Here is a 15,383-nt window from a genome sequence, read left to right on the forward strand (position 1 = left end):
CAGTATTGCAGGAAATATCATTCACACTTTGGTTTCCTACAAAATTATCTTCTAGCTCAGTTTTGTTTAACAGTTCAGAATGTTGAACTTTGGCGACAAATCTCCCCATACTCAATGAAAAGTTCATTAAAAATTTGGGGTATTTTCAGGGAAATACTTAACGGGATTCCACAGTGAATTTTATTCACATTAAAAGCTTTTCATTGATGAAAGGGGTACTATCCTTCAAACAACTTATTCCACTGAAACAAAGTAGGCTTTCAAACCTGAAGCTGGTACTCAAGATCAAATATGTTTCTGTGACTTCACAGTCACAGAACCACAACATGTGGTTATGATTGTAAGAACTGATGCAACAGGAAAAACTGAATCAAAGACAAACCATTTTCTGTCAACTGATAAAATGTTTGACAATCAAGCTGTGTACCACAAGAAAAGTTTGGATGGTGACAACCTGCAGCATCAGCTTGCTGAGATAGAAGAAAAACTGACAGGAAGACCAGTGCAGAAATAAACATGGAATTTATGTTTGCTGATCAGTGCGTAGGACTGTGAAATTGTACAGAAATGTCATTTTATAGATTCTGAATATATGCATTTTAATTTCTGATATACTCTATGAGGCAGTAATTGTGTGAAAAAGTCTATAAAAAAGTTTCAGCTATTGCCGGGAGAAAAAAAAGAACCTATAAGAAAAGATTGGAAAATAAGTTCACTGAGGAAGCTGATATGAATCCTTCGATGGTTACTCAGATGCATTTTCCAAATGTGTTTATTGGGAATCACTGAAAGGAAAGTGAGCTAATGCATAGGTGTGGACATGAATTCCTCTCCTGTGCTGATGTCTACATCTAAGAGTGGCACTTGCACTCAGTGTCATCAATTATTTGTTGTGTATAGCCCAGTCTCAGTCTTCCCTAGTAGCTTTTACCCTCTATCATCCTGCCCATCCTTTTTGTCAATATTTTACATATGTTCTTCTCCTTGCCAATTCTGTGGAAACCTCATTTTTTATCTTGTCTGTTTATGTAATGTTCAGCAGCCTTCCATAGCAGCACATTGCAAATACTTCAGTTGCCTTCTTTTCCAGTTTTCCCACAGTCCAGGATCCACTTTCATACAATTCTCTGCTCCAACCATACATTCCCAGAAATTTCTTCCTCAAATTAAGGCTGACATTTGATATTAGTAGACTCTTTTTTGTCTGGGATGCCCATCTGTGCCCGAAAACACCTGCTTTTTATGTTCATGTTTCATCCATCATGTGTTAGGACTATTTTGTTTCCAATGTAGCAGAATTCCATCGGCTACATACCTATCAACCAACCAGGAAACGGGCTGATACAACAATTTTATTATAGATCAGGAAATGGGGACAGCAGAAATGAATCTGTAATGATACTACAATTTTGTCATAGATAACACATGTAGACAACTGCATGACTTATAAATAAATAATTATTCAAGAGGAAAACAGTTATAATATCTCTGTGATTTTTGCACTATAGTAATCAGTTTATTAAGAAGCTTCAGAGTCAGAAAGTTTAAATATTTTTTTTTTATAGTCATGGTATTTAGTTTGTCTTAATGTTAAGGAAATGTGAGCAACAAGATTTCACACAGAAATATGCAACAAAGGGCAAGGTTGGCCACTTGGGTCACACAGCACATGATACTATCCTAAATTCTAGGTACTCATTGCAGGTAGATAACAAGAATTCAGCATTCAATTTGGCATGCACTAAGGATGACTGCAGCAGTAAATGGGTTAAGGATGTATTGTTGGAACTATCTGTTAATCAATTAGTGTATCTGGTTTAAATTTTGCAAATCATAATATGTATCATAATTTATGCTTCAATAAGAAAATGACAGATTGTCACTCACGACATAGAGGAAGCCTTGAGCCACAAACAGGCACAAAGAAAAAGACTGCTCAAAATTTAAGCTTTTGGACAAAAAGGTTCTTGTTCCATAATAGAAAACACACACACACACATTCCCACAAGCACAACTGACAATCACATGGGCACTGTCTTAGAGCACTGGGGCCTGACTGTGATTGCGTCTGGCATGAGCAGCCATCTGCTGAGGTGGGTGATGGGGGAAAGGAGGAAGCATGGCATGGATATGGGGATCGATAGCAGGTTTACGGGTGGGGTAGGATGCTGTGTTGCCAGTGGGGTTGTACAGGGCTGTGGTGGGGACAGTTGGTTGGTTTGTGGAGGTTGAAGGGACCAGATTACAAAGGCCATCCGTCCCTAGGGACAGTCTGCTAGGTACAGAACCAAGAGGCTCTGCTGGGTCGGGAGGTAGAGGAGAGCATTAGGGAGGGGGATGAGACTTGTAAGGGTATTGGTTGGATAGAAGAAGTGGGTAGCACTGGAGTGGAAGCAGGGAAGGGGATAGGTTGCTGGAGGACAGGGACCAATGAAGTATGAGGTCAGGGGGTTGTGAGAATGAAGGATATGTTATTGGTAGGGTTCCCACCTGCACAGTCCAGAAAAGCTGATGTTGGTAACAAGGATTCAGATTATGCAGGCTGTGAAGCAGTCACTGAAGTGAAGCAGATCATGTTGGGCCACATCTTCAGCAAATGAGTGGTCAAGCTGTCTCTTGGCCACAGTTCAAGGTGTCCATTCATGTGGAGAGACAGCTTGTTAGTTGTCATACCCACATTGAAACTGGCACAGTGGTTGCAGTTTAGTTTGTACAATAGATCAGATGACTACTTTCACAGGTAGCTCTGACTTTCATGGGGTAGGAAATGCCTGTGAAAGGTTTGGAGTAGATGGCAGTGGGAGCATGTAGGGGACAGGCCTCGCATCTAGGTCTATTGGGAGGATATACACCATGAGGTGATTTGGAGTAGGGATGGACAAGAATGTTGTGTAGGTTCAGTGGGTGATGGAATACCTCTGTAGGGACACATGGGGAGGATAGTAAGGAGGTTATTCTTCAGTTCAGGGAATGATGAGATATAATCAAAACCCAAGCAGGAAATGTAATTAAATTTCTCCAGTCCTGTGTGGTACTGTGTCATGAAAGGAGTGCTCCTTTGTGGTCAGACAGTGGGTATGTGGGAGGTGGTAGATGACTGGAGAGACAAGGCATGGGGAGCTGTTTCTGGTTGAGGTTCGTAGAGTAATTATTAGTCAGAGAGCCTTGGCACATTTGGAGGAGTGCTCATCACTACAGATGCAAAGACCTTGGGTCATTAGACTGTCTAGATGAGACTTCTTTATATAGAATGGGTAGCAGCTGTTGAAGTGGAGATATTGTTGGTGGTTGGTAAGTTTGATGTGGATGGATATACTAGTATAGCTAACCTTGAGGTGGAGGTCAACATCAAGGAAGTTGGCTTATTAGGGTGACGGGGATCAGGTGAAGCAAATGAAGGAGCACGGGTTTAGGTTCTGGAGGAATGAGAACAGGATGCCATCACCCTTTGTCTAGATCATGAAGATGTCATCAATGAATCTGAAACAGGTGAGGGTTTGGTATTCTGGGTGGTTAGGAACGATTCCTGTAGATGGTCCATGAATAGATTGGCATAGGATGTGCCATGTGGGTGCCCATTACTTACCATGAATTTGTTTGTAGGTGACTGCTTCAAGGGGTAATTGATTGTGGGTGTGGATATAGTTGGAGGAAGGAGGTTGAAGGTTTGGAGTCAGCCAGGCTTTGGGAAGGTACCTTCTCAAATGGCACTAAGAGGGGATACTAACTTAAAGTTATAACTAGCTTAGTCAGTTTAACATGGAGTTCTTACTATGGAGCTTCTTGGCGTCTCTCACATTAACAAACTGTTGCTAGAATTGAGGGTAAAAAGTTACTGTCTTAATGTGACATTGAACCAAAGACCTGCTGATTAATAGTTCCATGTTTACTGATGATGTGTGAGATCTGAACCAGAGACTTTTCCATCGCCAGACTTCAATGCTACATATTCAGTTACCAGTGCCTACTGGGCCGCTGGGCGCAGTAGACAATGCAAGTTAAACATATCCGTACAGTACTTTACTAACGGGAAACTTATTTCTTTCTATAAAATTCATGTAAGTCATGAGAATGAAGCTGACAGGTTCTCAGTTATGAAGTAAGAAAGGCAGCAATAACTTCCAAAATTGCACTGAAAGTGCTGCTTGAAGGTAAAAAAACTGGTGCTTTATTTTGTGTGCTAGAATGATTACCAACACATAGAATCGTGATACCCTGAGCTACACACACATTTATCAGTTTGTACTTAAGGACCAAAGTGTCATTCTTATAATATCATGAATGTTACCCAATCAGCAGACCCAATGCCAGAGTTCCTCAAAGGGCTGGTGGTGGTGACTGCTTTGGACAAGTGACATCTATGACATTTTCCTTAAACTATAGTATTAAGTTCACGTCAGTGGCATCTATCATTCTTGGTGTTACAATTTTCACAAATACTAATATATGTATAAACATGAAACATTCCTTGCAAAAATGGTTATTCATAGTTAACCATTTTCATCATGTATAGAGTTCTAGGAACAACAAAGAAAATTAATGTGTTACACTCACAGATGAAAACTCTATGCACAGTCTCCACATCACAATGTGAAGAACAAACTATAAAAATTACAGCAAAGAAACTTCCCCAGTATGACAGTAGCAAGGCTTCTTAGAAAATTGGTCTCCATCTTTGTGAAGAAATGGTGTTACTGAACAACAAAAATCTTAACTGCTGATGGCATTACCTTAGGCTAATAATATGAAAAATCCTTGTTTCCAGTAAACTAATATGTTAGAAATATTAATATAAAACTTTGGGATTTTAATATTATGTACCAGTACATATATTTTACTATCTCTTAAGCAATTTTTTAATTTACCACATTATGCAGTTTTACTAGTTGTTGTTGACAAGTCTTCTACACACTTAACAAAAGACTAAATTTTTACATAATTAGACAATAGAATATTCTCATTATGATTGTTATAACATGATGGATAGATGTATCAGTTACAAACTAGATTAATTGCTCAGAAATGTAGGTCACGAGGAATACATTCAAGAAAACAGAAATGGCATCATTATTACAACCATCAAAGCAGAAAAAAATTATCTGATTATGAGAAGTAAAACCAAATTATTACCTGAGTTTCTGATTTCTCAAAACTGTCTTGTCTCAAATATATAGTACTTGCAAATGTTTCAAGTTCTGTTGACTTCAAGTCTGGTGTATTCGGGCAATCTAAATATTTCAACAGAAGAAAAATATTAATGATGACAAGAAAAAATAGTAATAATAATAATAATAATAATAATAATATGGTGCTGTAGCAATGCTGTTCAGAACTCATAAAATATTTGCTATCATGATGGTTTTAAAATGATCAGTAAAAACTTATAAATGGCTATTTGAGATTAGATTCAAGCATCTACAGACATGAAAGACAGCATTTTATAGCAGTTACATATTTGTATATGTAAAACATGTTTAATTTGTCACTGAAACCCATGTCATGGGACAAATTGGGAAGATTACAATTTAAAAGAAGTAGCCTTATATTTTTATGTATTTGTAAATACTGTTACTTGCTAGTGTATCAAGGCATGATACAAAATGGTGATACATTCAGTTCATGTTATAGATATTACCACCTATCTACATGTTATGATCTTTATTCATTACAGGGCAAAGGTCCTGAGTTCAAGTCTCGGTCCGGCACACAGTTTTAATCTGCCAGGAAGTTTCATATCAGCGCACACTCTGCTGCAGAGTGAAAATCTCATTCTGGAAACATCCCCCAGGCTGTGGCTAAGCCATGTCTCTGCAATATCCTTTCTTTCAGGAGTGCTAGTCCTGCAAGGTTCACAGGAGAGCTTCTGTAAAGTTTGGAAGGTAGGAGACAAGGTATTGGTGGAAGTAAAGCTGTGAGGATGGGGCATGAGTTGTGCTTGGGTAGCTCAGGTGGTAGAGCACTTGCCCACGAAAGGCAAAGGTCCTGAGTTCGAGTCTCGTCCGGCACACAGTTTTAATCTGCCAGGAAGTTTCAGATCAGTGCTCACTCCGCTGCAGAGTGAAAATATCATTCTTTATTCATTACAGTTCACTACAGTTTCCCTTCCTCATTGATTGATGTCCTCCAGCTAACTACAAGTATTACATCACTGCAGCCATAATTTTTAGTGGTACCCTGGTAACCTGATACGAATATTCAGTTTTTAGCAGATGATGAATCATTTTTGTTCAGAAGGAGGTACAGAATAAATTTTAATTTCACAGTTCTTTATGTATTGTTCCTTGAGCCAACTATCTTTCTTGTCTCGTGAACTACTTGAACCAACTCACTCAGGCACATTTCAAATGCAAATATCTACAGCACACATACTGTCATTTATAATGTTTCGATTCTCAATGTGTAATTTTAGGCTTCCCTGGTATATGATGATTTCGAAATGAATTAACCTAGGTGTCATCATCCAAATGATGTGATACTTTCATAAGCTGACTTGTTGCCATCATCAGGCAGTCCTGATGACTGTCTCAAACTGGACATCATCTTATATATTTCTTCCTTCATGAATTTGGTCTCAGGTCTTGAAATGTTTCCCAGGTATCTCTGTGACAGTTTAGCTGAGCAATGAAGTACATTACCTGCTAATGTCAAAACACTTTTTTTTAATTCCTGCATCTTGACTTGAAAATCTCTCTCTCTCTCTCTCTCTCTCTCTCTCTCTCTCTCTCTCTCTCTCTCTTTCCAAATCGGCATCCAACTAGACTGTGTACACCTCATACCATTAAATTCTTCTCCTTTTTGACATGCTGTTGAGTGCTGAAAACTCAACAATAGACTGCTTTTCTGCACACTACTAAATGAGAGGATTTTTCTTCTTTCATACACCACATGTATATAATAACTTTTTACACTCAGGAAACAACTTTAAACAATTCCTTGTCTGCTTGACAAGTGTATTCCAAATATACACAGCTAATTGCAGCCCTACTAACTCCAATATCTTTTGTTCTGTGACCCTTTTATGGATTGTCATGGCCTTCTTCTTCCATGGAAGTCATCAAAACTCTGAGTTGGGAATCTGCTGCAAGGAGGAAACATTAAAAACAGGAAATATGGCCAATCATTAGACACTGCCAACGTCACCCCATCCAGTAGCAATACCATCTATATTGACATTCGTGTAACATGCATATTACAAAGAAACTGCATTCTCATCACTACTTTATAAACTACATTAAATAAATTTTCTTCAGCAGTCAACGATCAACATTTGCCGATCCTAAATAGCCAACGCAACACATCACTTACATGATATGGTACCCTATAGTCTGTAGCACTCAGGTGCATCTCTGCTGGCTAGCTGGAAGAGGAAGCATGCCTGCAGGACCCAAGATGTGGTTCTAAGTCGCTGCACCACTATTGCTAGCCCATGACACTGCTAAGTGTCTATTTGGTGTGGTCTCAGCTCTTCTGTTGGCATGGCATGAGTGACTGTTCTTATGGACTTTTGTTGTGGTTTGAGCACACTAAAGGCTGGGTCCTATACCTTACATACTTGGAGACTGCTGGTTTTATTCATCAGTTCATCACGTAGCCAAATTTCCAAACCAAACCACTAAATGAGTTGATCTGTTTTAACAACTTGGTGGCATCATAATTCATGCTATGTCATTTGGAGATACAGTCTGCTAAAGCTGACTTTCTTGGTTGCTCTTTATCTGTGTGATGCCCATGCTCCACACATCTTATGTATCATCTGGATAGTCTGACCTAAGTATATTTTCTGTCAAAGTCAGGTGTCACAGAGCACTGCATCTTCAAAGAAGTAAGCATGAATACATTGACACTAAGTTGTTAGAACAGGGCAATATATTCTATGATTGTGTTTTAAAAGAATCTATAGCGTTTCAGGTGAAAAATGAACTGATAAAAAAAGACAGCAGTTTCAAAATAAGTAAGGCTTAAGACTCACTCTTTTGTGTGCTCAAATCACAACTTTCTGTGGGAAGTCCCAAGCAGGCCACATCAACCGAATGGCAGTGGTCTCATGATCCCAGCTATAGTGGTGCAACGACTGAGTACTGTGGCTCAGGTTCCACTGCTCCAACTTTCCAGTGGAGACTCATTCAGGAACCCTGAGCCTGAGGTTGACAGCAGTGCGGAGATTATGGACAAAACAGCATCAAGCAGGAGGCAATCAGTTATCAGGACCACTGGGTCTTGCACTCCTGAAGTTTGTGAGTGGACTAATACTGGTGAAAGGTCTTGGGCCACAGATGGAAGGTCAACAGAAGATGAAGTTTCTGACACCATTGCTGATGAATAGAGGGGGACAGTAATAGTAGATTTGAAGGCTACATTTTGAATTTCCAAGAACACTGTTGCTGTGCCTGAAGTTTGTTGTAGTGTTCCTGCTGATTCTGTCATTGACTGCACAGGTATGGTTGGATGTTCTAAACTTGCCACTACTGGAAAGGAAATTGGGATGCTATTTACTTTACCTGTTGATAGAACAACTTTCATTATTTTGGCGCCCATAGCATCTTTACCCTTGTTACTTCAGTGCAGACCATGAGTTGTAAAGTGCTCTCTTACAGATCTGTCAATTGGTATGAAAGTTGCCTTGGGAAATGATTTACAAGTTTTTTGTAGTTTCCTGTTTGTGTTCATGATTTCAATATTAACATACAATTTTTCCATTAAATCATGCATCCGTTGAACAGCCACAACAAAGATAATATGTGGGATACTTCAAAGTTTATTTTTTAAAATGCTCATTGCCCTCCTACTTTCCATCTGCATCTCATATCACAATACACTTGCTTCCACACTGTAAGGAACTTTAATGGTTTTTTAGAATTTCAGATAAAGGCATTCCTGGTTTGACAGGGCCAGTTGTATGAAGTCTTTGTTGAGCATTTTGTAAAATTTTGGCGATTCCTCTACCATGGCAATCTTCAAATAATGTATTTTGCAATTTTTCTTCAGTACATGGTCATATTATGATTAAATTTTTTGTCCACTTTTGTTTGAGATTTATCACTATTTTTCAAATCACCAGTTTTTTTTTGTCATCCCTTTTCCTTTTGATTTACAGCCTTGATACTCCCTCCACAAGATCAAATTTATTCTTCATTTGCAACACAAATTTCTCTGTACTTCATACCAAATTAGCCAAATTTTTTGGCCTAATATATCTTTATTGTTGGTTTTTGTCCTGCACATATTCTTCAGTGTTGAGATACAGGGTGTTTCAAAAATGACCAGTATATTTGAAACGGTAATAAAAACTAAACGAGCAGTGATAGAAATACACCGTTTGTTGCAATATGCTTGGGACAACAGTACATTTTCAGGCAGAAAAACTTTCGAAATTACAGTAGTTACAATTGTCAACAACAGATGGCGCTGCGGTCTGGGAAACTCTATAGTACGATATTTTCCACATATCCACCATGCGTAGCAATAATATGGCGTAGTCTCTGAATGAAATTACCCGAAACCTTTGACAACGTGTCTGGCGGAATGGCTTCAGATGCAGATGAGATGTAATGCTTCAGCTGTTCAATTGTTTCTGGATTCTGGCGGTACACCTAGTCTTTCAAGTGTCCCCACAGAAAGGAGTCACAGGGGTTCATGTCTGGCGAATAGGGAGGCCAATCCACGCCGCCTCCTGTATGTTTCGGATAGCCCAAAGCAATCACATGATCATCGAAATATTCATTCAGGAAATTAAAGACGTCGGCCGTACGATGTGGCCGGGCACCATCTTGCATAAACCACGAGGTGTTCGCAGTGTCGTCTAAGGCAGTTTATACTACCACAAATTCACGAAGAATGTCCAGATAGCGTTATGCAGTAATCGTTTCGGATATGAAAAATGGGCCAATGATTCCTTTGGAAGAAATGGCGGCCCAGACCAGTACTTTTTGAGGATGCAGGGACGATGGGACTGCAACATGGGGCTTTTCGGTTCCCCATATGCGCCAGTTCTGTTTATTGACGAAGCCGTCCAGGTAAAAATAAGCTTCGTCAGTAAACCAAGTGCTGCCCACATGCATATCGCCGTCATCAAACCTGTGCACTATATTGTTAGCGAATGTCTCTCGTGCAGCAATGGTAGCGGCGCTGAGGGGTTGCCACATTTGAATTTTGTATGGATAGAAGTGTAAACTCTGGCGCATGAGGCGATACGTGGACGTTGGCGTCATTTGGACCGCAGCTGCAACACGGTGAACGGAAACCCGAGGCCGCTGTTGGATCACCTGCTGCACTAGCTGCGCGTTGCCCTCTGTGGTTGCTGTACGCGGTCGCCCTACATTTCCAGCACGTTCATCCATCACGTTCCCAGTCCGTTGAAATTTTTCAAACAGATCCTTTATTGTATCGCTTTTCGGTCCTTTGGTTACATTAAACCTCCGTTGAAAACTTCGTCTTGTTGCAACAACACTGTGTTCTAGGCGATGGAATTCCAACACCAGAAAAATCCTCTGTTCTAAGGAATAAACCATGTTGTCCACAGCACACTTGCACGTTGTGAACAGCACACGCTTACAGCAGAAAGACGACGTACAGAATGGCGCACCCGCAGACTGCGTTGTCTTCTATATCTTTCACATCACTTGCAGCGCCATCTGTTGTTGAAAATTGTAACTACTGTAAATTCGAAAGTTTGTCCGCCTGAAAAAGTACTGTTGTCCCAAGAATATTGCAACAAACGGTGTATTTCTATTGCTGCTCGTTTAGTTTTTACTGCCGTTTCAAATATACCGGTCATTTTTGAAACACCCTGTATGTTAACACTGATTTAATATTCCACAAATAATTTTCTGTTACTGAAATTTCCTTTCTGAGTGCTTCTACCACAGATTCTTGCAAACCAGCATTAATTTTGTGTTCACAATTTTTTGATGGTTACAGTCTGTTAAACCACATTCGTACAACAGATTTAAGCTAGGTAAGACCACAAATGTATCACTGGGCACATATGAACATCTTATATCATTGGTTTTCATAGAGTATACAATTTAAGTTAGTTAGATTCAGTAATTCAATGGAGCAATTCACTACTATGTCTACACACAACACCATCTTGAAAAAACAACTTAAGTGGCCTAATGGAATACGTGGGGTAGCTCACTATTGGTTCCTCTCACACTTTAAGAGCAGACAGCAAACTGTCATTCTCCACAGTAAAGATAATGGCTATGGAGAGGGGGGTGTCTGACTGGGGCATGTTAAAATGGGAGGAGCCTGAAGGATCATTGCTATAACTGCTACTGTTAGCTCAATCGTGAAGCATGTTGAATGCGACATCAACCCATGCAGTGCATGAAACAGTGCAGTTGAAGACATAAGTTCATGGCTTGAAGAACATAAATTGATACTAAATCACAGAAAGACATAGGTTTGCAACATATATATTTTAACTGAAATTGACATTTAATTACAAAGAATGGGCATATGACTAGTGAGTCTAAACAATTGCAATTCCTAGGTATTTAGATAGGCAACGGCCTTGCCGCAGTGACTATGCCAGTTCCCGTGAGATCACCAAAGTTAAGCACTGTCGGGCGTGGTTGGCGCTTGGATGGGTGACCATACAGCCACCGTGCGGTGTTGTCATTTTTTGGGGTGCACTCAGCCTTGTGATGCAAATTGAGGAGCTACTCAACCGAATAGTAGCGGCTTCAGTCAAGAATACCATCATAACGATCGGGAGAGCGGTGTGCTGACCCCACGCCCCTCCTATCCGCATCCTCCACTGAGGATGACATGGCGGTCAGATGGTCCGGTAGGCCACTAGTGGCCTGAAGACAGAGTGCTTTAGGTATTTAGATAGATGGTATGCTCTCATGGAACGCCCATGCTCAGTAAGTTACTCAAAAACTGAATGCTGCCATATTTACATCAGGACAGTATATGCACCACATGATAGTTCAACCCAAAAATTAGGTTACTTTTGTTCCTTTCTGATATATGGTGTTATATTTTGGGTAACTTCCCATTCACAAAGGCTATTTTTTGCTCAGAAATGGGCAGCTTGAGCTGTGTGTGGTGTAAGTTTGTAAGCCTCTTGTCAATTCCTGTTCAGGGGTCTGGGAATTGTGACATTGGCCTCCCAATATATATGTTTTTAACATCACTTATTGCTAAGAATGTGAGCTTATTCCCAAGGATTAGCAGCTTTCGCTGGATCATGCTAGGCAAAAATTCTCTCTGCATTAGGTTTGCACCTCCTAGAGTCTTGTGTAGAAAGGCACACAGTATTCTGCTGCATCCTTTTTCAACAAGCTACCACAAGAATTAAAAGAAAATAATCTTGGTAGCAATCCTTGCACTTTCAAGTCTAAATTGATGAATTTCCTCATGGCTCACTCATTACATGCTGTTGAGCAGTTCCTATACAATAATTAAACAAATTCCTGTGTCATATTGTTCACATTGCTAATACACTGGATTCCAAAATTAAAGCAACAAACAGAAAATTTGCCAAGTTGCATTTATTTTGCCACAAAACAGTATAAATAGATGATAGTGAAGTATAAACAATGTAGAGAATACAGAATGTAAGCAACTGCAACTGTAGAAAAATGTGTCCTTCATTTTTTCACAGATTAACAGATTTAGACACACATTCCGACAACTGGTTAATGCACTCAGTATGGGGTGTGACGATTTCTGGCAGAACTACAGGCCTGTCAACAATAGGGCATGCTGTAAATGATGTCATCAATCTCATATTGAGGCAAGAACCCCCATTCTTCCTGCAGAGCTGCTCACAAGTCTTTCAGAGTTGTTGGTGGATGCTAACATGATGCAATCCATCTCACTAGTGTATTCCAGACTTGCTCTATGAGATTCAAATTAGGAAAGTGAGCAGGCCATGCCATGCATGCAAATTCTTTCATTTCCGAGAAAATATTAACCACCCGTGCTCTATCAGGTCGAGCATTATCGTCCATAAGTACAAAGTCTGGACTCACAGCACCTCGCAGCAACCCCACATGAAGTCCCAAGAGCTTGTCATGATTCCTGACAGCAGTTAAACCTTGACAGTTTAACCTTACATTTCATGAAGAGGTGTCTGAGTGGTCAACATAACCCTTGCTCACACCATTAGGGACCCTGCACAGTATCACTCTCTTTCCACAATGTTTGGGTCCTGAAATCATGTTCCATGTTCGCTCCTGATGTGACTCTGTCAAGTATCATACTCCAGACCAAATCTCCTGTATTGACGTGTTCCATGACTATGAAAATCTGCTCCTCAGTTTGGCCCTATGGTGATACATGTGTAAAATAAATAAAATGAAAAATCATATAATATGAAGGTAATGCAAAGGATTTCCTCACACTGATCATAGTAGCTGTTGACTGGATTTAGGAATTAAAGTGTTTCTCCATTAGACTATCCTGACATACAAGTAAGATATTTGCACTCTGTGTCTTATCTACTTTTCATTAGTGACATTGTCTTTTATCTGTAATAAAATGTACAATAGTATCAAGTGTTAGACCATTTGGCAAATAAATAAAGCAGTTGTAAGTTTAATATAAGTCACTATTTCATTAAGAAGCAGTAAGAACTTTCTCCTTTGGTCTCTTCTAACATCAATAAAATGCGTCAGCTTTGTAGAGTGTATAGGATTTAAGCCAACTTGTTTTTCTATTGCTTCAGTTTTGCAACATCAAGAGTCCAAATCAACATGTGCTATGACAGTTAAAATAAGGCTCTAGTTACATTAATTAGTCCAGCATTGAAATTTGATTGTTCCTTGAAGTTAATGGATTGTCAGATGATTATGTATGCTTGTCATTGATCACAACTGACTCTGTATTGATCGACATTATATGTCGTTTCAAGCATAAAATCCTTAGTAGTAGTCTTGATTATTATATGGTTTGGCATTATTGTAGCACACAAGAATGTCTAAAGAGTAAAAATTCAAGTTTTGTCCTGTCTTTTATATCTGTGCTGGTCTCTCAGTCTGTTTAATCATAGATGGCAATCAACTTACCTAGAAGGTTGTTTTTGGGTACAGATATTTTGGTTGGTTGGTTGGTTTGAGGGAGGGGACCAGACAGCAAGGCCATTGATACCATCAGATTAGGGAAGGATGGGGAAGGAAGGTGGCCATGCCCTTTCCAAGGAATCAGGCTGGTATTAGTCTGAAGCAATTTAGGGAAATCATGGAAAACCTAAATCAGGATGGCTGGATGTGGGTTTGAACTGTCGTTCCCAAATGTGAGTCAAGTTTGATTACAACTGTGGCACCTTGCCTGGTAAATATTTTGAGAAATTGTAGCAAAGGATGGGTTGTTCACTTGGAATCAGCTCAGTGTTTTGTACGACATGCCAAACAACTTTATGTTTTGTTAGAAATACACTCTTTATGCAAACATATTTCATATTACCTCTGAAGTCATTGACTTTACATTTTTACACAGTTCTAACAATTTGAATTATGTGTAAGGAACTTAACTATTTAAATGAAACAGCATTTGGCTTAAGGTCTGTAAGTGATTATTTCTTTCCATACTTCTGAGTGAATACTATTTGCAGGCTAGCACTAAAATATCCACCAAAATTTAGTCACAGAAAAATTTTGCTGTTTGAATAATGTGTAACTCAAACAACTTTGTCTTAAATTAAACGTACTGAATTGAAATGAGTGGACTGGTGGGGATGAAATAAATTAAGATCCAGTGACATGAAATGTTATAAGTGCAAGCCAGTGAGATAAAGCTGAATCTGCAGAATATGTTGCATCAGTTGAATATCTGTGCTAGATTGGGACTTTTTAATCCATATTTCCTGCTTTACATGACCAACTGCACTAAAAATTAGGCTATGCGTGCATATCTCCAGGCTTGCTCAAACTTTAATTGTCATTGATGTTTTCATCTATGACTTCTGAACACTACCATCTATATCTGGATTTGTTACTTTCTTGAAAGTTTTTTATTTACCTTTCTTACTAAGAACATAAAATATATGTAATACATTTTAGATGAGTTCCATGTTAGAAACTCTGTGTACTCTGTTACTGTGGTGATGATTGGCTTTCTGAAAGCCATGAGCTGATATTATCCAGAACCCTATATGCTACATAATTTACATTGTATACCATTTTTTCAAAATGTCATTTTTGTCATAAATTAAAATAAGGTGATCTACCATTCAGATATGTTCCCTGTTTGTTGATACAGGAGATCAACTTTGTATAAGATGCAAAAAGAACCACTGCTGATTTTTTTCTGTGACTTTGTAACACTATGACTCATGAAAAAGTATAGCATAGTCCATACAATATTCGTTCGATCACATACTGTGTTCTGCAATTCTTACAGAACCCTCCACCTCTTGTCACCCTGCATTGAAC

The 15,383-nt window shown here is 39.2% G+C and overlaps 1 protein-coding gene across 1 annotated transcript in view; it reads right to left on the reverse strand.

The window, feature by feature from the left end:
• The window catches only part of LOC126470304 (protein unc-79 homolog), an 857,658-nt gene that overhangs the window by 270,110 nt on the left and 572,165 nt on the right, over window positions 1-15,383 (reverse strand). Inside the window, exon 36 of the mRNA XM_050098074.1 lies at window positions 5,131-5,228. Within this exon, the coding sequence (XP_049954031.1) occupies window positions 5,131-5,228 (98 nt within the window). The remainder of the gene's footprint in view (window positions 1-5,130; window positions 5,229-15,383) is intronic.

Source organism: Schistocerca serialis, chromosome 3 (genome assembly GCF_023864345.2).
Source record: "Schistocerca serialis cubense isolate TAMUIC-IGC-003099 chromosome 3, iqSchSeri2.2, whole genome shotgun sequence".
In the NCBI taxonomy this organism is placed as follows: Eukaryota; Metazoa; Arthropoda; class Insecta; order Orthoptera; family Acrididae; genus Schistocerca; species Schistocerca serialis.